Source organism: Salmo salar, chromosome 06, assembly GCF_965601325.2.
Source record: "Salmo salar chromosome 06, fSalSal1, whole genome shotgun sequence".
NCBI lineage: Eukaryota > Metazoa > Chordata > Actinopteri > Salmoniformes > Salmonidae > Salmo > Salmo salar.
The window spans coordinates 88,213,676-88,237,751 of record NC_138296.1 but is presented as its reverse complement, the minus strand read 5'-3'; the positions used below and the strand labels follow the sequence as shown (position 1 = coordinate 88,237,751).

The 24,076-nt window shown below is 48.3% G+C and overlaps 1 protein-coding gene across 1 annotated transcript in view; it reads right to left on the bottom strand.

The window, feature by feature from the left end:
- Nucleotides 1–23,862, bottom strand: part of LOC106608236 (SNW domain-containing protein 1) — a 29,241-nt gene extending 5,379 nt beyond the window's left edge. Inside the window, exons 1-9 of the mRNA XM_014206073.3 lie at nt 23,711–23,862; nt 23,094–23,247; nt 22,625–22,786; nt 22,027–22,229; nt 20,724–20,828; nt 20,470–20,539; nt 2,323–2,388; nt 2,074–2,190; nt 1,213–1,357 (exon numbers count right to left, since the gene is read on the bottom strand). Coding sequence (XP_014061548.1) covers nt 1,213–1,357; nt 2,074–2,190; nt 2,323–2,388; nt 20,470–20,539; nt 20,724–20,828; nt 22,027–22,229; nt 22,625–22,786; nt 23,094–23,247; nt 23,711–23,724 — 1,036 coding nt within the window. The 5' untranslated portion in view covers nt 23,725–23,862. The remainder of the gene's footprint in view (nt 1–1,212; nt 1,358–2,073; nt 2,191–2,322; nt 2,389–20,469; nt 20,540–20,723; nt 20,829–22,026; nt 22,230–22,624; nt 22,787–23,093; nt 23,248–23,710) is intronic.
- Nucleotides 23,863–24,076: the final 214 nt, after the last annotated feature.

Below are 24,076 nucleotides of genomic sequence, written 5' to 3'. Positions count from 1 at the left end.
AGGGGGAGAGAGGGAGAAGAAACAGGGGATGAGAGTGGGACAGTGCAGGGGGAGAGAGGGAGAAGAAACAGGGGATGAGAGTGGGACAGTGCAGGGGGAGAGTGGGAGAAGAAACAGGGGATGAGAGTGGGACAGTGCAGGGGGAGAGAGGGAGAAGAAACAGGGGATGAGAGTGGGACAGTGCAGGGGGAGAGAGGGAGAAGAAACAGGGGATGAGAGTGGGACAGTGCAGGGGGAGAGTGGGAGAAGAAACAGGGGATGAGAGTGGGACAGTGCAGGGGGAGAGTGGGAGAAGAAACAGGGGATGAGAGTGGGACAGTGCAGGGGGAGAGAGGGAGAAGAAACAGGGGATGAGAGTGGGACAGTGCAGGGGGAGAGAGGGAGAAGAAACAGGGGATGAGAGTGGGACAGTGCAGGGGGAGAGTGGGAGAAGAAACAGGGGATGAGAGTGGGACAGTGCAGGGGGAGAGAGGGAGAAGAAACAGGGGATGAGAGTGGGACAGTGCAGGGGGAGAGAGGGAGAAGAAACAGGGGATGAGAGTGGGACAGTGCAGGGGGAGAGAGGGAGAAGAAACAGGGGATGAGAGTGGGACAGTGCAGGGGGAGAGTGGGAGAAGAAACAGGGGATGAGAGAAGAAACAGGGGATGAGAGTGGGACAGTGCAGGGGGAGAGTGGGAGAAGAAACAGGGGATGAGAGAGTGGGACAGTGCAGGGGGAGAGTGGGAGAAGAAACAGGGGATGAGAGAAGAAACAGGGGATGAGAGTGGGACAGTGCAGGGGGAGAGTGGGAGAAGAAACAGGGGATGAGAGAAGAAACAGGGGATGAGAGTGGGACAGTGCAGGGGGAGAGTGGGAGAAGAAACAGGGGATGAGAGAGTGGGACAGTGCAGGGGGAGAGAGGGAGCAAGGGGGTTCCCAGGAGACTCACTCACAAACGACAGCTAGAGTCTAGTCCTCCCTCTGCATGCACAGAGCTACTTGGACAAGACTCAGAAAGTCTTTCTAAATGCTGCGTTTGGTTAAACACTGTCAGTATATCTTATTTCAAATGTACTTATTAGGGATTTGTGACCATGCACACAGCTTTGATACTTTGCAACTCTTTACATTGGCAGTCCTTGTACAGAAAAACATGAAATCATAAACAGACGATCTGATCCTAGATCTGTGGTTAGGGTAAAATTAAAGCAGGAAGACGGTGGTGAACTGACCTTTGTCCCCTCCGTGACCTTTGATCCCTGCCCTGCGGTCTCGGGCCATCTGGGCCAGCTCTCTGAGCTTCTCCTCCTTCTTCTCCTTCTCTTTCTGGGCCATCTTCTTCTCCACCTGGGCTCTCATCTCCACAGCCTCTCTGGCCTAGACTCAACAACAAAGAGAGAACACAGATTAGAATTTTCCAGGCCGTATCTCCTTCCAATTCTCTGCTGCCAATGACTGGAACGAACTACAAAAATCTCTAAAACTGGAAACACTTATCTCCCTCACTAGCTTTAAGCACCAGCTCTCAGATCACTGCACATAGCCCATCTATAATTTAGCCCAAACAACTACCTCCTCCCCTACTGTATTTATTTATTTTGCTCCTTTGCACCCCATTATTTCTACTTTGCACTTTTTTCCACTGCAAATCTAACATTCCAGTGTTTTACTTGCTAGATTGTATTTACTTCGCCAACATGGCCTTTTTTGCCTTTACCTCCCTTATCTCATCTCATTTGCTCACTTTGTATTTAGACTTATTTTTCTACTATATTATTGACTCTATGTTTGTTTTACTCCATGTGTAACTCTGTGTTGTTGAATGTGTCAAACTGCTTGCTTTATCTTGGCCAGGTCGCAATTGTAAATGAGAACTTGTTCTCAACTTGCCTACCTGGTTAAATAAAGGTGAAATAAAGAAAAATAAATGGGGACAGAATCACTCGGAAATCTATATCATACAGAACTGTAGTTGGCTTTGAAATGGACAAAAAGAGAAGACCATTCACCACCAAAACATTATTTCAGAGAGGCTCTGAGAAGTTGCTAAGGCACAGGACGAACACCAAGGTCCAAACACACAGACAGTTTACCTTTCTGTCAGCAATGTAGAGCGCCTCGGCCAGTTTGGCAAAGTTCTCGTTGATGTGAACGGTCTGCAGTCCTCTACCGTCCGCAGCCAGACGCTTGTCCAGTGGGATGGTGTAACCCTAGGGAGACAAAACACAGAACGCAGGAGATGGGCTACTTGCAATGTTGTCGCTCTTGGCCTCAAACAAAGATAAATGTCTCATTGATTCACCAGCGTCTCCAGAGGGAGGAAGCAGAATTCGAGTCAGTACCTTTGCGTTCTTCCAGTTTGAAATACAGGGGGGAATCTTCCACTCCTGTTGCTCCTTCACAGTCATCTGAAAGGACAGAGAGAAAACACGTCACGTCTTTGTCCAACATTTCCACAGCTAGAGGGAGAAGGTTCCAGATTCTCCCTCTGGCTGTGTAAATGGGTTAATGTTACAGATTGATGTATTTTCAATTGGCCCGATGCTTTTAAAACAGAATTAAAGTGCTCAAAACAGAACTGTAGTAACTTAGCCTAAACCTTGAGATGTGTGCATCTGTCTGAACCCATACGGTCTGAACCCCTACGGTCTGAACTAGGGATGTGAATCTTTTTTTTAAGTAAAAAAAAAACAAACATTTAAACTGCCATTTTTCTCTTTCATTCAATTTATTTTCTTCATAAAATCACAATTCAGATATGGTCCGCCGTGTAACAGCTAGGTGGTACTGCAGTTCAACATACCGAAGTCATGGTTACCAACCAGCTAGACATCACCCACCTTACAGCTGTCCCCCCACCCACTCAGCAACGATGGTATTAATGCTGTCCCCCACCCACTCAGCAACGATGGTATTAATGCTGTCCCCCACCCACTCATCAACGATGGTATTAATGCTGTCCCCCCACCCACTCATCAACGATGGTATTAATGCTGTCCCCCCACCCACTCATCAACGATGGTATTAATGCTGTCCACCACCCACTCAGTAACGATGGTATTAATGCTGTCCACCACCCACTCATCAACGATGGTATTAATGCTGTCCCCCCACCCACTCATCAACGATGGTATTAATGCTGTCCCCCCACCCACTCAGTAACAATGGTATTAATGCTGTCCACCACCCACTCATCAACGATGGTATTAATGCTGTCCACCACCCAATCAGCAACGATGGTATTACTGCTGTCCCCCACCCATTCAGCAACGATGGTATTAATGCTGTCCCCCCACCCACTCATCAACGATGGTATTAATGCTGTCCACCACCCACTCATCAACGATGGTATTAATGCTGTCCAACACCCACTCAGTAACGATGGTATTAATGCTGTCCACCACCCACTCATCAACGATGGTATTAATGCTGTCCACCACCCACTCAGCAACGATGGTATTACTGCTGTCCCCCACCCATTCAGCAACGATGGTATTAATGCTGTCCCCCCACCCACTCATCAACGATGGTATTAATGCTGTCCACCACCCACTCATCAACGATGGTATTAATGCTGTCCACCACCCACTCAGTAACGATGGTATTAATGCTGTCCACCACCCACTCATCAACGATGGTATTAATGCTGTCCACCACCCACTCATCAACGATGGTATTAATGCTGTCCCCCCACCCACTCATCAACGATGGTATTAATGCTGTCCCCCCACCCACTCATCAACGATGGTATTAATGCTGTCCCCCCACCCACTCATCAACGATGGTATTAATGCTGTCCACCACCCACTCAGTAACGATGGTATTAATGCTGTCCACCACCCACTCATCAACGATGGTATTAATGCTGTCCCCCACCCACTCAGTAACGATGGTATTAATGCTGTCCCCCACCCACTCAGTAACGATGGTATTAATGCTGTCCACCACCCACTCAGTAACGATGGTATTAATGCTGTCCACCACCCACTCAGTAACGATGGTATTAATGCTGTCCACCACCCACTCATCAACGATGGTATTAATGCTGTCCCCCACCCACTCAGCAACGATGGTATTAATGCTGTCCCCCACCCACTCATCAACGATGGTATTAATGCTGCCCCCCACCCACTCATCAACGATGGTATTAATGCTGTCCCCCCACCCACTCAGTAACGATGGTATTACTGCTGTCCCCCACCCACTCATCAACGATGGTATTAATGCTGTCCCCCACCCACTCAGTAACGATGGTATTAATGCTCACTCATCAACGATGGTATTAATGCTGCCCCCCACCCACTCATCAACGATGGTATTAATGCTGTCCCCCCACCCCACTCAGTAACGATGGTATTACTGCTGTCCCACCACCCACTCATCAACGATGGTATTAATGCTGGTCCCCCACCCACTCAGTAACGATGGTATTAATGCTGTTCAACACCCACTCAGTAACAATGGTATTAATGCTGTCCCCCACCCACTCAGTAACGATGGTATTACTGCTGTCCACCACCCACTCATCAACGATGTTATTACTGCTGTCCACCACCCACTCAGTAACGATGGTATTACTGCTGTCCACCACCCACTCATCAACGATGGTATTACTGCTGTCCACCACCCACTCAGTAACGATGGTATTAATGCTGTCCACCACCCACTCAGTAACGATGGTATTAATGCTGTCCCCCACCCACTCATCAACGATGGTATTAATGCTGTCCACCACCCACTCATCAACGATGGTATTAATGCTGTCCACCACCCACTCAGTAACGATGGTATTACTGCTGTCCCCCACCCACTCAGTAACGATGGTATTATGCTGTCCACCACCCACTCAGTAACGATGGTATTAATGCTGTCCACCACCCACTCATCAACGATGGTATTAATGCTGTCCACCACCCACTCAGCAACGATGGTATTAATGCTGTCCCACACCCACTCAGTAACGATGGTATTAATGCTGCCCCCACCCACTCATCAACGATGGTATTAATGCTGTCCCCCCAACCACTCAGTAACGATGGTATTACTGCTGTCCCCCACCCACTCATCAACGATGGTATTAATGCTGTCCCCCACCCACTCAGTAACGATGGTATTAATGCTGTCCCCCACCCACTCAGTAACGATGGTATTAATGCTTTCCACCACCCACTCATCAACGATGGTATTAATGCTGTCCCCCACCCACTCATCAACGATGGTATTACTGCTGTCCACCACCCACTCATCAACGATGGTATTACTGCTGTCCACCACCCACTCAGTATCGATGGTATTAATGCTGTCCACCACCCACTCAGTATCGATGGTATTAATGCTGTCCCCCACCCACTCATCAACGATGGTATTAATGCTGTCCACCACCCACTCAGTAACGATGGTATTACTGCTGTCCCCCACCCACTGAGTAACGATGGTATTAATGCTGTCCCCCACCCACTCATCAACGATGGTATTAATGCTGTTCAACACCCACTCAGTAACAATGGTATTAATGCTGTCCCCCACCCACTCAGTAACAATGGTATTAATGCTGTCCCCCACCCACTCATCAACGATGGTATTAATGCTGCCCACCACCCACTCATCAACGATGGTATTAATGCTGTCCACCACCCACTCAGTAACGATGGTATTAATGCTGTTCACCACCCACTCATCAACGATGGTATTAATGCTGTCCACCACCCACTCATCAATGATGGTATTAATGCTGTCCCCCACCCACTCAGTAACGATGGTATTAATGCTGTCCACCACCCACTCAGTAACGACGGTATTAATGCTGTCCAACACCCACTCATCAACGACGGTATTAATGCTGTCCCCCACCCACTCAGCAACGATGTTATTAATGCTGCCCACCACCCACTCATCAACGATGGTATTAATGCTGTCCACCACCCACTCAGTAACGATGGTATTAATGCTGTTCACCACCCACTCATCAACGATGGTATTAATGCTGTCCACCACCCACTCATCAATGATGGTATTAATGCTGTCCCCCACCCACTCAGTAACGATGGTATTAATGCTGTCCACCACCCACTCAGTAACGACGGTATTAATGCTGTCCAACACCCACTCATCAACGACGGTATTAATGCTGTCCCCCACCCACTCAGCAACGATGGTATTAATGCTGTCCCCCACCCACTCAGCAACGATGGTATTAATGCTGCCCCCCACCCACTCATCAACGATGGTATTAATGCTGTCCCCCCACCCACTCAGTAACGACGGTATCACTGCTGTCCCCCACCCACTCATCAACGACGGTATTAATGCTGTCCCCCACCCACTCAGTAACAACGGTATTAATGCTGTCCCCCACCCACTCAGTAACAACGGTATTAATGCTGTCCCCCACCCACTCAGTAACGATGGTATTACTGCTGTCCACCACCCACTCATCAACGATGTTATTACTGCTGTCCACCACCCACTCAGTAACGATGGTATTACTGCTGTCCACCACCCACTCATCAACGATGGTATTACTGCTGTCCACCACCCACTCAGTAACGATGGTATTAATGCTGTCCACCACCCACTCAGTAACGATGGTATTAATGCTGTCCCCCACCCACTCATCAACGATGGTATTAATGCTGTCCACCACCCACTCATCAACGATGGTATTAATGCTGTCCACCACCCACTCAGTAACGATGGTATTACTGCTGTCCCCCACCCACTCAGTAACGATGGTATTATGCTGTCCACCACCCACTCAGTAACGATGGTATTAATGCTGTCCACCACCCACTCATCAACGATGGTATTAATGCTGTCCACCACCCACTCAGCAACGATGGTATTAATGCTGTCCCCCACCCACTCAGCAACGATGGTATTAATGCTGCCCCCCACCCACTCATCAACGATGGTATTAATGCTGTCCCCCCACCCACTCAGTAACGACGGTATCACTGCTGTCCCCCACCCACTCATCAACGACGGTATTAATGCTGTCCCCCACCCACTCAGTAACAACGGTATTAATGCTGTCCCCCACCCACTCAGTAACAACGGTATTAATGCTGTCCCCCACCCACTCAGTAACGATGGTATTACTGCTGTCCACCACCCACTCATCAACGATGTTATTACTGCTGTCCACCACCCACTCAGTAACGATGGTATTACTGCTGTCCACCACCCACTCATCAACGATGGTATTACTGCTGTCCACCACCCACTCAGTAACGATGGTATTAATGCTGTCCACCACCCACTCAGTAACGATGGTATTAATGCTGTCCCCCACCCACTCATCAACGATGGTATTAATGCTGTCCACCACCCACTCATCAACGATGGTATTAATGCTGTCCACCACCCACTCAGTAACGATGGTATTACTGCTGTCCCCCACCCACTCAGTAACGATGGTATTATGCTGTCCACCACCCACTCAGTAACGATGGTATTAATGCTGTCCACCACCCACTCATCAACGATGGTATTAATGCTGTCCACCACCCACTCAGCAACGATGGTATTAATGCTGTCCCACACCCACTCAGTAACGATGGTATTAATGCTGCCCCCACCCACTCATCAACGATGGTATTAATGCTGTCCCCCCAACCACTCAGTAACGATGGTATTACTGCTGTCCCCCACCCACTCATCAACGATGGTATTAATGCTGTCCCCCACCCACTCAGTAACGATGGTATTAATGCTGTCCCCCACCCACTCAGTAACGATGGTATTAATGCTTTCCACCACCCACTCATCAACGATGGTATTAATGCTGTCCCCCACCCACTCATCAACGATGGTATTACTGCTGTCCACCACCCACTCATCAACGATGGTATTACTGCTGTCCACCACCCACTCAGTATCGATGGTATTAATGCTGTCCACCACCCACTCAGTATCGATGGTATTAATGCTGTCCACCACCCACTCATCAACGATGGTATTAATGCTGTCCCCCCACCCACTCATCAACGATGGTATTAATGCTGTCCCCCCACCCACTCATCAACGATGGTATTAATGCTGTCCCCCCACCCACTCATCAACGATGGTATTAATGCTGTCCACCACCCACTCAGTAACGATGGTATTAATGCTGTCCACCACCCACTCATCAACGATGGTATTAATGCTGTCCCCCACCCACTCAGTAACGATGGTATTAATGCTGTCCCCCACCCACTCAGTAACGATGGTATTAATGCTGTCCACCACCCACTCAGTAACGATGGTATTAATGCTGTCCACCACCCACTCATCAACGATGGTATTAATGCTGTCCCCCACCCACTCAGCAACGATGGTATTAATGCTGTCCCCCACCCACTCATCAACGATGGTATTAATGCTGTCCCCCACCCACTCATCAACGATGGTATTAATGCTGTCCCCCACCCACTCAGTAACGATGGTATTACTGCTGTCCCCCACCCACTCAGTCAACGATGGTATTAATGCTGTCCCCCACCCACTCAGTAACGATGGTATTAAAGCTGTTCAACACCCACTCAGTAACAATGGTATTAATGCTGTCCCCCACCCACTCAGTAACAATGGTATTAATGCTGTCCCCCACCCACTCATCAACGATGGTATTAATGCTGCCCACCACCCACTCATCAACGATGGTATTAATGCTGTCCACCACCCACTCAGTAACGATGGTATTAATGCTGTTCACCACCCACTCATCAACGATGGTATTAATGCTGTCCACCACCCACTCATCAATGATGGTATTAATGCTGTCCCCCACCCACTCAGTAACGATGGTATTAATGCTGTCCACCACCCACTCAGTAACGACGGTATTAATGCTGTCCAACACCCACTCATCAACGACGGTATTAATGCTGTCCCCCACCCACTCAGCAACGATGTTATTAATGCTGCCCACCACCCACTCATCAACGATGGTATTAATGCTGTCCACCACCCACTCAGTAACGATGGTATTAATGCTGTTCACCACCCACTCATCAACGATGGTATTAATGCTGTCCACCACCCACTCATCAATGATGGTATTAATGCTGTCCCCCACCCACTCAGTAACGATGGTATTAATGCTGTCCACCACCCACTCAGTAACGACGGTATTAATGCTGTCCAACACCCACTCATCAACGACGGTATTAATGCTGTCCCCCACCCACTCAGCAACGATGGTATTAATGCTGTCCCCCACCCACTCAGCAACGATGGTATTAATGCTGCCCCCCACCCACTCATCAACGATGGTATTAATGCTGTCCCCCCACCCACTCAGTAACGACGGTATCACTGCTGTCCCCCACCCACTCATCAACGACGGTATTAATGCTGTCCCCCACCCACTCAGTAACAACGGTATTAATGCTGTCCCCCACCCACTCAGTAACAACGGTATTAATGCTGTCCCCCACCCACTCAGTAACGATGGTATTACTGCTGTCCACCACCCACTCATCAACGATGTTATTACTGCTGTCCACCACCCACTCAGTAACGATGGTATTACTGCTGTCCACCACCCACTCATCAACGATGGTATTACTGCTGTCCACCACCCACTCAGTAACGATGGTATTAATGCTGTCCACCACCCACTCAGTAACGATGGTATTAATGCTGTCCCCCACCCACTCATCAACGATGGTATTAATGCTGTCCACCACCCACTCATCAACGATGGTATTAATGCTGTCCACCACCCACTCAGTAACGATGGTATTACTGCTGTCCCCCACCCACTCAGTAACGATGGTATTATGCTGTCCACCACCCACTCAGTAACGATGGTATTAATGCTGTCCACCACCCACTCATCAACGATGGTATTAATGCTGTCCACCACCCACTCAGCAACGATGGTATTAATGCTGTCCCACACCCACTCAGTAACGATGGTATTAATGCTGCCCCCACCCACTCATCAACGATGGTATTAATGCTGTCCCCCCAACCACTCAGTAACGATGGTATTACTGCTGTCCCCCACCCACTCATCAACGATGGTATTAATGCTGTCCCCCACCCACTCAGTAACGATGGTATTAATGCTGTCCCCCACCCACTCAGTAACGATGGTATTAATGCTTTCCACCACCCACTCATCAACGATGGTATTAATGCTGTCCCCCACCCACTCATCAACGATGGTATTACTGCTGTCCACCACCCACTCATCAACGATGGTATTACTGCTGTCCACCACCCACTCAGTATCGATGGTATTAATGCTGTCCACCACCCACTCAGTATCGATGGTATTAATGCTGTCCCCCACCCACTCATCAACGATGGTATTAATGCTGTCCACCACCCACTCAGTAACGATGGTATTACTGCTGTCCCCCACCCACTGAGTAACGATGGTATTAATGCTGTCCCCCACCCACTCATCAACGATGGTATTAATGCTGTTCAACACCCACTCAGTAACAATGGTATTAATGCTGTCCCCCACCCACTCAGTAACAATGGTATTAATGCTGTCCCCCACCCACTCATCAACGATGGTATTAATGCTGCCCACCACCCACTCATCAACGATGGTATTAATGCTGTCCACCACCCACTCAGTAACGATGGTATTAATGCTGTTCACCACCCACTCATCAACGATGGTATTAATGCTGTCCACCACCCACTCATCAATGATGGTATTAATGCTGTCCCCCACCCACTCAGTAACGATGGTATTAATGCTGTCCACCACCCACTCAGTAACGACGGTATTAATGCTGTCCAACACCCACTCATCAACGACGGTATTAATGCTGTCCCCCACCCACTCAGCAACGATGTTATTAATGCTGCCCACCACCCACTCATCAACGATGGTATTAATGCTGTCCACCACCCACTCAGTAACGATGGTATTAATGCTGTTCACCACCCACTCATCAACGATGGTATTAATGCTGTCCACCACCCACTCATCAATGATGGTATTAATGCTGTCCCCCACCCACTCAGTAACGATGGTATTAATGCTGTCCACCACCCACTCAGTAACGACGGTATTAATGCTGTCCAACACCCACTCATCAACGACGGTATTAATGCTGTCCCCCACCCACTCAGCAACGATGGTATTAATGCTGTCCCCCACCCACTCAGCAACGATGGTATTAATGCTGCCCCCCACCCACTCATCAACGATGGTATTAATGCTGTCCCCCCACCCACTCAGTAACGACGGTATCACTGCTGTCCCCCACCCACTCATCAACGACGGCATTAATGCTGTCCCCCACCCACTCAGTAACAACGGTATTAATGCTGTCCCCCACCCACTCAGTAACAACGGTATTAATGCTGTCCCCCACCCACTCAGTAACAATGGTATTACTGCTGTCCACCACCCACTCATCAACGATGTTATTACTGCTGTCCACCACCCACTCAGTAACGATGGTATTACTGCTGTCCCCCACCCACTCAGTAACAACGGTATTAATGCTGTCCCCCACCCACTCAGTAACGATGGTATTACTGCTGTCCACCACCCACTCATCAACGATGGTATTACTGCTGTCCACCACCCACTCATCAACGATGTTATTACTGCTGTCCACCACCCACTCAGTAACGATGGTATTACTGCTGTCCACCACCCACTCATCAACGATGGTATTACTGCTGTCCACCACCCACTCAGTAACGATGGTATTAATGCTGTCCACCACCCACTCAGTAACGATGGTATTAATGCTGTCCCCCACCCACTCATCAACGATGGTATTAATGCTGTCCACCACCCACTCATCAACGATGGTATTAATGCTGTCCACCACCCACTCAGTAACGATGGTATTACTGCTGTCCCCCACCCACTCAGTAACGATGGTATTATGCTGTCCACCACCCACTCAGTAACGATGGTATTAATGCTGTCCACCACCCACTCATCAACGATGGTATTAATGCTGTCCACCACCCACTCAGCAACGATGGTATTAATGCTGTCCCACACCCACTCAGTAACGATGGTATTAATGCTGCCCCCACCCACTCATCAACGATGGTATTAATGCTGTCCCCCCAACCACTCAGTAACGATGGTATTACTGCTGTCCCCCACCCACTCATCAACGATGGTATTAATGCTGTCCACCACCCACTCAGTAACGATGGTATTACTGCTGTCCCCCACCCACTCAGTAACGATGGTATTAATGCTGTCCCCCACCCACTCAGTAACGATGGTATTAATGCTGTCCACCACCCACTCAGCAACGATGGTATTAATGCTGTCCACCACCCACTCATCAACGATGGTATTACTGCTGTCCACCACCCACTCAGCAACGATGGTATTAATGCTGTCCACCACCCACTCATCAACGATGGTATTACTGCTGTCCACCACCCACTCAGTAACGATGGTATTAATGCTGTCCCCCACCCACTCATCAACGATGGTATTACTGCTGTCCCCCACCCACTCAGTAACGATGGTATTAATGCTTTCCACCACCCACTCATCAACGATGGTATTAATGCTGTCCCCCACCCACTCATCAACGATGGTATTACTGCTGTCCACCACCCACTCATCAACGATGGTATTACTGCTGTCCACCACCCACTCAGTATCGATGGTATTAATGCTGTCCACCACCCACTCAGTATCGATGGTATTAATGCTGTCCCCCACCCACTCATCAACGATGGTATTAATGCTGTCCCCCACCCACTCAGTAACGATGGTATTACTGCTGTCCCCCACCCACTGAGTAACGATGGTATTAATGCTGTCCCCCACCCACTCATCAACGATGGTATTAATGCTGTCCACCACCCACTCATCAACGATGGTATTACTGCTGTCCACCACCCACTCAGTAACGATGGTATTAATGCTGCCCCCACCCACTCATCAACGATGGTATTAATGCTGTCCCCCCACCCACTCAGTAACGATGGTATTACTGCTGTCCCCCACCCACTCATCAACGATGGTATTAATGCTGTCCCCCACCCACTCAGTAACGATGGTATTAATGCTGTCCCCCACCCACTCAGTAACGATGGTATTAATGCTTTCCACCACCCACTCATCAACGATGGTATTAATGCTGTCCCCCACCCACTCATCAACGATGGTATTACTGCTGTCCACCACCCACTCATCAACGATGGTATTACTGCTGTCCACCACCCACTCATCAACGATGGTATTAATGCTGTCCACCACCCACTCAGTATCGATGGTATTAATGCTGTCCACCACCCACTCAGTATCGATGGTATTAATGCTGTCCCCCACCCACTCATCAACGATGGTATTAATGCTGTCCACCACCCACTCAGTAACGATGGTATTACTGCTGTCCCCCACCCACTGAGTAACGATGGTATTAATGCTGTCCCCCACCCACTCATCAACGATGGTATTAATGCTGTCCACCACCCACTCATCAACGATGGTATTACTGCTGTCCACCACCCACTCAGTAACGATGGTATTACTGCTGTCCCCCACCCACTCAGTAACGATGGTATTACTGCTGTCCCCCACCCACTCAGTAACGATGGTATTAATGCTGTCCCCCACCCACTCAGTAACGATGGTATTAATGCTGCCCCCACCCACTCATCAACGATGGTATTAATGCTGTCCCCCCACCCACTCAGTAACGATGGTATTACTGCTGTCCCCCACCCACTCATCAACGATGGTATTAATGCTGTCCCCCACCCACTCAGTAACGATGGTATTAATGCTGTCCCCCACCCACTCAGTAACGATGGTATTAATGCTGTCCACCACCCACTCATCAACGATGGTATTAATGCTGTCCCCCACCCACTCATCAACGATGGTATTACTGCTGTCCACCACCCACTCAGTATCGATGGTATTACTGCTGTCCACCACCCACTCAGTATCGATGGTATTAATGCTGTCCCCCACCCACTCATCAACGATGGTATTAATGCTGTCCCCCACCCACTCAGTAACGATGGTATTACTGCTGTCCCCCACCCACTCATCAACGATGGTATTAATGCTGTCCCCCACCCACTCAGTAACGATGGTATTAATGCTTTCCACCACCCACTCATCAACGATGGTATTAATGCTGTCCCCCACCCACTCATCAACGATGGTATTACTGCTGTCCACCACCCACTCAGTATCGATGGTATTAATGCTGTCCCCCACCCACTCATCAACGATGGTATTAATGCTGTCCACCACCCACTCAGTAACGATGGTATTACTGCTGTCCCCCACCCACTGAGTAACGATGGTATTAATGCTGTCCCCCACCCACTCATCAACGATGGTATTACTGCTGTCCACCACCCACTCAGTAACGATGGTATTACTGCTGTCCCCCACCCACTCAGTAACGATGGTATTATGCTGTCCACCACCCACTCATCAACGATGGTATTAATGCTGTCCACCACCCACTCATCAACGATGGTATTAATGCTGTCCACCACCCACTCAGCAACGATGGTATTAATGCTGTCCACCACCCACTCAGCAACGATGGTATTAATGCTGTCCCCCACCCACTCAGTAACGATGGTATTAATGCTGCCCCCACCCACTCATCAACGATGGTATTAATGCTGTCCCCCCACCCACTCAGTAACGATGGTATTACTGCTGTCCCCCACCCACTCATCAACGATGGTATTAATGCTGTCCCCCACCCACTCAGTAACGATGGTATTAATGCTGTCCCCCACCCACTCAGTAACGATGGTATTAATGCTGTCCACCACCCACTCATCAACGATGGTATTAATGCTGTCCCCCACCCACTCATCAACGATGGTATTACTGCTGTCCACCACCCACTCAGTATCGATGGTATTACTGCTGTCCACCACCCACTCATGGTATTAATGCTGCCCCCCACCCACTCAGTCAACGATGGTATTAATGCTGTCCCCCCACCCACTCAGTAACGATGGTATTACTGCTGACCCCCACCCACTCATCAACGATGGTATTAATGCTGTCCCCCACCCACTCAGTAACGATGGTATTAATGCTGTCCCCCACCCACTGAGTAACGATGGTATTAATGCTGTCCCCCCACCCACTCAGTAACGATGGTATTACTGCTGCCCCCCACCCACTCAGTCAACGATGGTATTACTGCTGCCCCCCACCCACTCAGTAACGATGGTATTACTGCTGTCCCCCACCCACTCATCAACGATGGTATTACTGCTGTCCACCACCCACTCAGTAACGATGGTATTAATGCTGTCCACCACCCACTCAGTAACGATGGTATTAATGCTGTCCCCCACCCACTCATCAACGATGGTATTAATGCTGTCCACCACCCAATCATCAACGATGGTATTACTGCTGTCCACCACCCACTCAGTCAACGATGGTATTACTGCTGTCCACCACCCACTCAGTATCGATGGTATTAATGCTGTCCCCCACCCACTCATCAACGATGGTATTAATGCTGTCCACCACCCACTCAGTAACGATGGTATTACTGCTGTCCCCCACCCACTGAGTAACGATGGTATTAATGCTGTCCCCCACCCACTCAGTAACGATGGTATTAATGCTGTCCCCCACCCACTCAGTAACGATGGTATTACTGCTGTCCCCCACCCACTCATCAACGATGGTATTAATGCTGTCCCCCACCCACTCAGTAACGATGGTATTAATGCTGTCCACCACCCACTGAGTAACGATGGTATTAATGCTGTCCCCCCACCCACTCAGTAACGATGGTATTAATGCTGCCCCCCACCCACTCAGTAACGATGGTATTAATGCTGCCCCCCACCCACTCAGTAACGATGGTATTAATGCTGTCCCCCACCCACTCAGTAACGATGGTATTAATGCTGTCCACCACCCACTCAGTAACGATGGTATTACTGCTGTCCCCCACCCACTCAGTAACGATGGTATTATGCTGTCCACCACCCACTCAGTAACGATGGTATTAATGCTGTCCACCACCCACTCATCAACGATGGTATTAATGCTGTCCACCACCCACTCAGCAACGATGGTATTAATGCTGTCCACCACCCACTCAGTAACGATGGTATTAATGCTGTCCACCACCCACTCAGTAACGATGGTATTAATGCTGTCCCCCACCCACTCAGTAACGATGGTATTAATGCTGTCCACCACCCACTCAGCAACGATGGTATTAATGCTGTCCACCACCCACTCATCAACAATGGTATTACTGCTGTCCACCACCCACTCAGCAACGATGGTATTAATGCTGTCCACCACCCACTCATCAACGATGGTATTACTGCTGTCCACCACCCACTCAGTAACGATGGTATTAATGCTGTCCCCCCACCCACTCATCAACGATGGTATTACTGCTGTCCACCACCCACTCAGTAACGATGGTATTAATGCTGTTCACCACCCACTCATCAACGATGGTATTAATGCTGTCCCCCACCCACTCAGTAACGATGGTATTAATGCTGTCCACCACCCACTCATCAACGATGGTATTAATGCTGTCCACCACCCACTCATCAACGATGGTATTAATGCTGTCCACCCACCCACTCATCAACGATGGTATTAATGCTGTCCCCCACCCACTCAGTAACGATGGTATTAATGCTGTCCACCACCCACTCATCAACGATGGTATTAATGCTGTCCCCCACCCACTCATCAACGATGGTATTAATGCTGTCCCCCACCCACTCATCAACGATGGTATTAATGCTGTCCCCCACCCACTCAGTAACGATGGTATTAATGCTGCCCCCCACCCACTCATCAACGATGGTATTAATGCTGTCCCCCCACCCACTCAGTAACGATGGTATTACTGCTGTCCCCCACCCACTCATCAACGATGGTATTAATGCTGTCCCCCACCCACTCAGTAACGATTGTATTAATGCTGTCCCCCACCCACTCAGTAACGATGGTATTACTGCTGTCCACCACCCACTCATCAACGATGGTATTAATGCTGTCCACCACCCACTCAGTAACGATGGTATTAATGCTGTCCACCACCCACTCAGTAACGATGGTATTAATGCTGTCCCCCACCCACTCATCAACGATGGTATTAATGCTGTCCACCACCCAATCATCAACGATGGTATTAATGCTGCCCCCCACCCAATCATCAACGATGGTATTAATGCTGCCCCCCACCCGATCAGTAACGATGGTATTAATGCTGCCCCCCACCCACTCAGTAACGATGGTATTAATGCTGTCCCCCACCCACTCAGTAACGATGGTATTACTGCTGTCCCCCACCCACTCAGTAACGATGGTATTATGCTGTCCACCACCCACTCAGTAACGATGGTATTAATGCTGTCCACCACCCACTCATCAACGATGGTATTAATGCTGTCCACCACCCACTCAGCAACGATGGTATTAATGCTGTCCACCACCCACTCAGTAACGATGGTATTAATGCTGTCCACCACCCACTCAGTAACGATGGTATTAATGCTGTCCCCCACCCACTCAGTAACGATGGTATTAATGCTGTCCACCACCCACTCAGCAACGATGGTATTAATGCTGTCCACCACCCACTCATCAACAATGGTATTACTGCTGTCCACCACCCACTCAGCAACGATGGTATTAATGCTGTCCACCACCCACTCATCAACGATGGTATTACTGCTGTCCACCACCCACTCAGTAACGATGGTATTAATGCTGTCCCCCCACCCACTCATCTACGATGGTATTACTGCTGTCCACCACCCACTCAGTAACGATGGTATTAATGCTGTCCCCCCACCCACTCAGTAACGATGGTATTAATGCTGTCCCCCCACCCACTCAGTAACGATGGTATTACTGCTGTCCACCACCCACTCAGTAACGATGGTATTAATGCTGTCCACCACCCACTCATCAACGATGGTATTAATGCTGTCCCCCACCCACTCATCAACGATGGTATTAATGCTGCCCACCACCCACTCATCAACGATGGTATTAATGCTGTCCACCACCCACTCAGTAACGATGGTATTAATGCTGTCCACCACCCACTCATCAACGATGGTATTAATGCTGTCCACCACCCACTCATCAACGATGGTATTAATGCTGTCCCCCACCCACTCAGTAACGATGGTATTAATGCTGTCCACCACCCACTCATCAACGATAGTATTAATGCTGTCCCCCACCCACTCATCAACGATGGTATTAATGCTGTCCCCCACCCACTCATCAACGATGGTATTAATGCTGTCCCCCACCCACTCATCAACGATGGTATTAATGCTGTCCCCCACCCACTCAGTAACGATGGTATTAATGCTGCCCCCCACCCACTCATCAACGATGGTATTAATGCTGTCCCCCCACCCACTCAGTAACGATGGTATTACTGCTGACCCCCACCCACTCATCAACGATGGTATTAATGCTGTCCCCCACCCACTCAGTAACGATGGTATTAATGCTGTCCCCCACCCACTCAGTAACGATGGTATTAATGCTGTCCCCCACCCACTCAGTAACGATGGTATTACTGCTGTCCACCACCCACTCATCAACGATGGTATTACTGCTGTCCACCACCTACTCAGTAACGATGGTATTACTGCTGTCCACCACCCACTCATCAACGATGGTATTACTGCTGTCCACCACCCACTCAGTAACGATGGTATTAATGCTGTCCACCACCCACTCAGTAACGATGGTATTAATGCTGTCCCCCACCCACTCATCAACGATGGTATTAATGCTGTCCACCACCCAATCATCAACGATGGTATTAATGCTGTCCACCACCCACTCATCAACGATGGTATTAATGCTGTCCCCCACCCACTCAGTAACGATGGTATTAATGCTGTCCCCCACCCACTCAGTAACGATGGTATTAATGCTGTCCACCACCCACTCAGTAACGATGGTATTAATGCTGTCCACCACCCACTCATCAACGATGGTATTACTGCTGTCCACCACCCACTCATTAACGATGGTATTAATGCTGTCCCCCCACCCACTCAGTAACGATGGTATTACTGCTGTCCACCACCCACTCAGTAACGATGGTATTAATGCTGTCCACCACCCACTCATCAACGATGGTATTAATGCTGTCCCCCACCCACTCATTAACGATGGTATTAATGCTGTCCACCACCCACTCAGTAACGATGGTATTAATGCTGTCCACCACCCACTCATCAACGATGGTATTACTGCTGTCCACCACCCACTCAGTAACAATGGTATTACTGCTGTCCACCACCCACTCATCAACGATGGTATTACTGCTGTCCACCACCCACTCAGTAACGATGGTATTAATGCTGTCCACCACCCACTCAGTAACGATGGTATTAATGCTGTCCACCACCCACTCAGTAACGATGGTATTAATGCTGTCCACCACCCACTCATCAACGATGGTATTAATGCTGTCCACCACCCACTCATCAACGATGGTATTAATGCTGTCCCCCACCCACTCAGTAACGATGGTATTAATGCTGTCCACCACCCACTCAGCAACGATGGTATTAATGCTGTCCCCCACCCACTCAGTAACGATGGTATTAATGCTGTCCACCACCCACTCAGCAACGATGGTATTAATGCTGTCCACCACCCAGTCAGTAACGATGGTATTAATGCTGTCCCCCACCCACTCAGTAACGATGGTATTAATGCTGTCCCCCACCCACTCATCAACGATGGTATTACTGCTGTTTCAGGTTCTCTGTTGTGTGCCTCTCCTCCATGTTCTCAGTACATGGGACTTCACTCTCAATGTGATGGATCCTTGTAGTGATGTAGAACAGTGTGTTCATAGACAGTCTGTTGTTAACGCCACATATGTTTGAGAGTTAGCGCTTTGTACTTGCAGAGCAGTCATGGTTTTTCAACATGGCATCTTGTAGTCTGGCTGTAGATATACCATTAGGGTATTGAAGCCTACATACTAAACCACTGACAATGCCTGCATATCAACCGCAATAATTTCTGTAATTAGCGGTGATTTTCTGAGTCCGTCCCTCATTCTATGCTGCCAGCAACGGGTTGGGTCTCAGGCTGCCTCCCTTTCAGCACCTGTACTGCCACTGTAGCTCAATTCCACTTCGCAAAGTTTACATTTTATCGCCATCTCAAAGTATTACATTTTATCGCCTTCTCAAAGTACTGCCATACAGGTCTTTGCTTCTTTGTCTCACTATCTGCCATTTTTACAACCGTTAACGACGATGACGTGTGGAGCGCTTTAGAGCCGTGGCAAATCATTTGAAAGATGCATATCGCCTACCTACAGTATTTTTGTGTTATGTATTTGTTACATTTAAATGTTGTGCCTTTATAATGATCAGGACCTGTTAGTGACAGTTTTGTGATAACTGCACTAGGATTTTAATCTAAATAAATAAAAGGTTTTCAGTTAGGGATTGTTTTTCTTAACGTTAACGATTCCAAATTCGTTCAAACGTCACACCCCTTGTCTGAACCCCAACATCACCTTTCTGCTGGGAGAGTGCATGACTGGTGCAGGAGGGGAGGGAGGACCACGAGGAATCTTCTTGTTGATCCTGAAACAATCAACAACCAAACATTTCATTTTAGTTAACACAATAAGGGCTTCTAGTCTGCATCTGTTTTGTTTAAGGATGTGCATGACTCGAGTTACCCCAGCAAGATAATAAAACTGACAAGCATGTCAGTTAACAAGTTTAGCAAGCATTTAGTCAGTGACCATGATGAAAATGTACTTACTTGAAGCGTGGGGGCTCCATGGGGTCCTTCTGCATCTCCACCATACGGATGACCCTCTGCTTGGCCCCGGAGTTGAAGGCCACACCCTGCTGGGAAGGAGTGTACCTGGTGGAATAACACAAGGAATCAGCATCTACAGGCCCCTTTCAATAAACCACACAAACACTTTGAATAAATTATAGGTTTCATGGGGACTGTCCTGTACACTTGTAGGCCTAGGCTATTTGTTACATGGAAGTACGCAATTGTTCAGACCACAATGATGAATTCTAAATTGCGTCTGAAAAACATTGTATTATATTCTTTTGTACTATTATATTCTTCTGTATGGCAGAAATACATACACATTTTACATCATTGTATCATATACACTTATGGCCAGTTTATTAGGTACACCCCCCAAAATCACAAAAATGGTTAGCTCTACATCCATTATCTCAGAAATGGCCGGCATCGTGGGCTTTTCATGCACGACAGTGTCCAGGGTTTACAGAGAATGGTGCAACAAACAAACAACATCCAGCCAGCAGCAGCCCTATGGCTCAAAAACAGCTTGTTGATGAGAGGTCCAAGGAGAATGGCCAGAATCATGCAAGCTAACAGCCTGGCCACAAACAGACAAACAACGGCGCAATACAAAAGTAGAGCGCAGAACGGCATTTCGGAAAGCACAACTCATCGGTCCTTGTAACAGATGGACTACTGCAGCAGACTCCCACACCGGGTTGCACTCCGATCAATTAAAAACAAGAGGTAGCGGCTCCAGTGGGCACGCGATCACAAACACTGGACAACTGAGGAGTGGGAAACATTGCCTGGTTCGACGAATCCTGGTTCCTGTTGCGTCATGCTGATGGCAGAGTCAGGATTTGACATAAGCAGCACGAGTCCATGGCCCCATCCTGCCTGGTGTCAACGGTACAGGCTGGTTGATTTTATTTACCTTTATTTAACTTCTTATTTTCAATGACAGCCTAGGAACAGTGGGTTAAATGCCTTGTTCAGGGGCAGAACGACAGATTTTTACCTTGTCAGCTCGGGGCTAAATCTTGCAACCTTTCAGTTATTAGTCCAACGCTCTAACCACTAGGCTACCTGCCGCCCCATGTTGTGGGGAATGTTTTCCTGGCACACGTTAGGTCCCTTGATCCCAATAGAGCAACATTTGAACGCCAATCCATGTAGAATCCAATGCCTGGAGAATTCAGGTTGTTCTGGAGGCAAAGGGGGGGTCCGTCCCAATACTAGATGTACATACTTAATAAACTGGCCACTAATAGTATATCACAGAGAACAACCATACCTGATGTACTGTGCAGGGGCCTGTTTGTCTGCTGCCCTCACAGGCATGGCTGCAGCGATCTTCTGAGAGACCTGCTTCATCAGAGCATCGCGGGTCTTTTCCGTCAGCTCTTTGACAGCCTCCTCGTCAGGCTTCTGCAGCTCAGGAGCATCATCGTTCAGCACTTCCTTAGGAAGCAGGTCTGTGTACTTACTGAAGATCACCTGCACAGGGAGAACAGAGGAGACAGCTGAACATACAGAAACTGAACTCTACACTGGTTCTCTATGGGCGCATTTATTCAAATGATGGTTCCTTGTTTTTTTCCACCTTTATTTAACCAGGTAGGCCAGTTGAGAACAAGTTCTCATTTTCAACTGCGACCTGGCCAAGATAAAGCATAGCAGCGCGACAAAAACAAACACATTTTAACACATGATCTGGGCAAGAAACAGCTTTATTTACTTGGTAACTATAGGACAACAACGATGGAGGATCACAACATAAATCCAAATAAAATGGACCTTACTTTATGTCGCAGGCTCATCTGAGATGATGAACTGCATTGTAGATCTAGCTAGACCAAGCAGACCAGCTGGATATTTAATAATATTCTTACCTTGTCCTTGCCCTGTCCCTGTCTAGCGATGGCATCGTATTTGATCTTGCCCTCAGCATCCACCTGAACTGCCAAGGCATTGGATGTCTTTTTCTTCCTGCCCATCTCCAGAGGGAACTGGGCCACGTGGATCTCAGGGAAGGCACCGCCATCTCCAAAGTCCTACAACACAAAGCAAGGCAGAGAGTCAAACAAACTGAGACTAAGAGGAAGAAGCTATGTGGAGATGTACCTCCATCTCCAAAGTCCTACAAAGCAGGGGAGCCAAACACAAACCAAGAAAAAGTCTCACATTACCTATTTTTTCCCTGGACAGAGTACTAACACAGCACCAGCAATAGCAAACTCATGTAGGGCTTTGAATGTCCCTTCCACTTTACATGGAGTCCCTTCGAAGACAACTCATAGCTAACACAGAATCACAGCCTCATTGAATCCATTAAACTAGTTATGGCGTAAATATCAGTACCTCCAGAGAGCGTGGCACCCAGCTCTTCCTGTAGCCGTAGGGAGGGGGTTCTCTGCGGGAGGAGACCAGGGCGGTGGAGTGGGACCTCTGCGCCCGGGCTCTCTCCTCTGACTCCAACTGGTCCTGGGACAGCTGGGTCGGCGCGGGTAGAAAGCTGCACGCAGACAAACAAAATACAAAGTTGTCAATCTTCTATCGCTATTAAATTGGATGTACGCAATTCAGATATCTCGACTGTAAACAAGGCTAACTATCTAACGTTCGCGTACGTGGACGATGCATGTGCTAGGTTGAAAGTTTTGAGACACAACACAACTAGTAACGTCAAGGTACATTTTCTAATAAACCTGACCCCGATAGACCAAATACCTAGCAAGCTAATCTCCAAGACAAGAAACCACCAAAGAGCAGTTAGCTAAAGTTAGCTTGCTAGCTAGCCAACTAGGCCAGGAGTTAGCCTAGCTAACTATATGCTAACGACCAAAACATCGACTTCATAAAAAGAATATGGGGGTAAGACGTAAGTAACTTTACATAATGTCTTAACATGCCATTTTATTATTTAAAGGTGTTGTACATTCTGTAAAATATAAATAAGGCCTTGCCACACGACTCACCTCGTAAGCGACATTTTTTTTCTCTCCCCTTGATGCACAGACTGACGTCATACGTAGGTAACGCCACAATCTTCAGGATCTCGCGATATTGGATTGCAGCTACATGTGACATCCTCTCTAGCATGTGAGGTGATCAGTCGAGAAGGCTCCTGCATATTTCACTTTATTACGATATATAAAAAAACAATTACTTAGAAAAAAGAAAGGCGAGTAAAAGACTATGAAAAAATATTGACATTCTTACATTTTAGTAATTTAGCAGACCCAGTTATCTAGAGTGACAAAAAAAGCCAATTTATGCTTGATCAGACCGTGTAGTAGGGGTGTAAATCCATTGCGGAGCCTCCGGAGTCTTGTGGAGGTTGA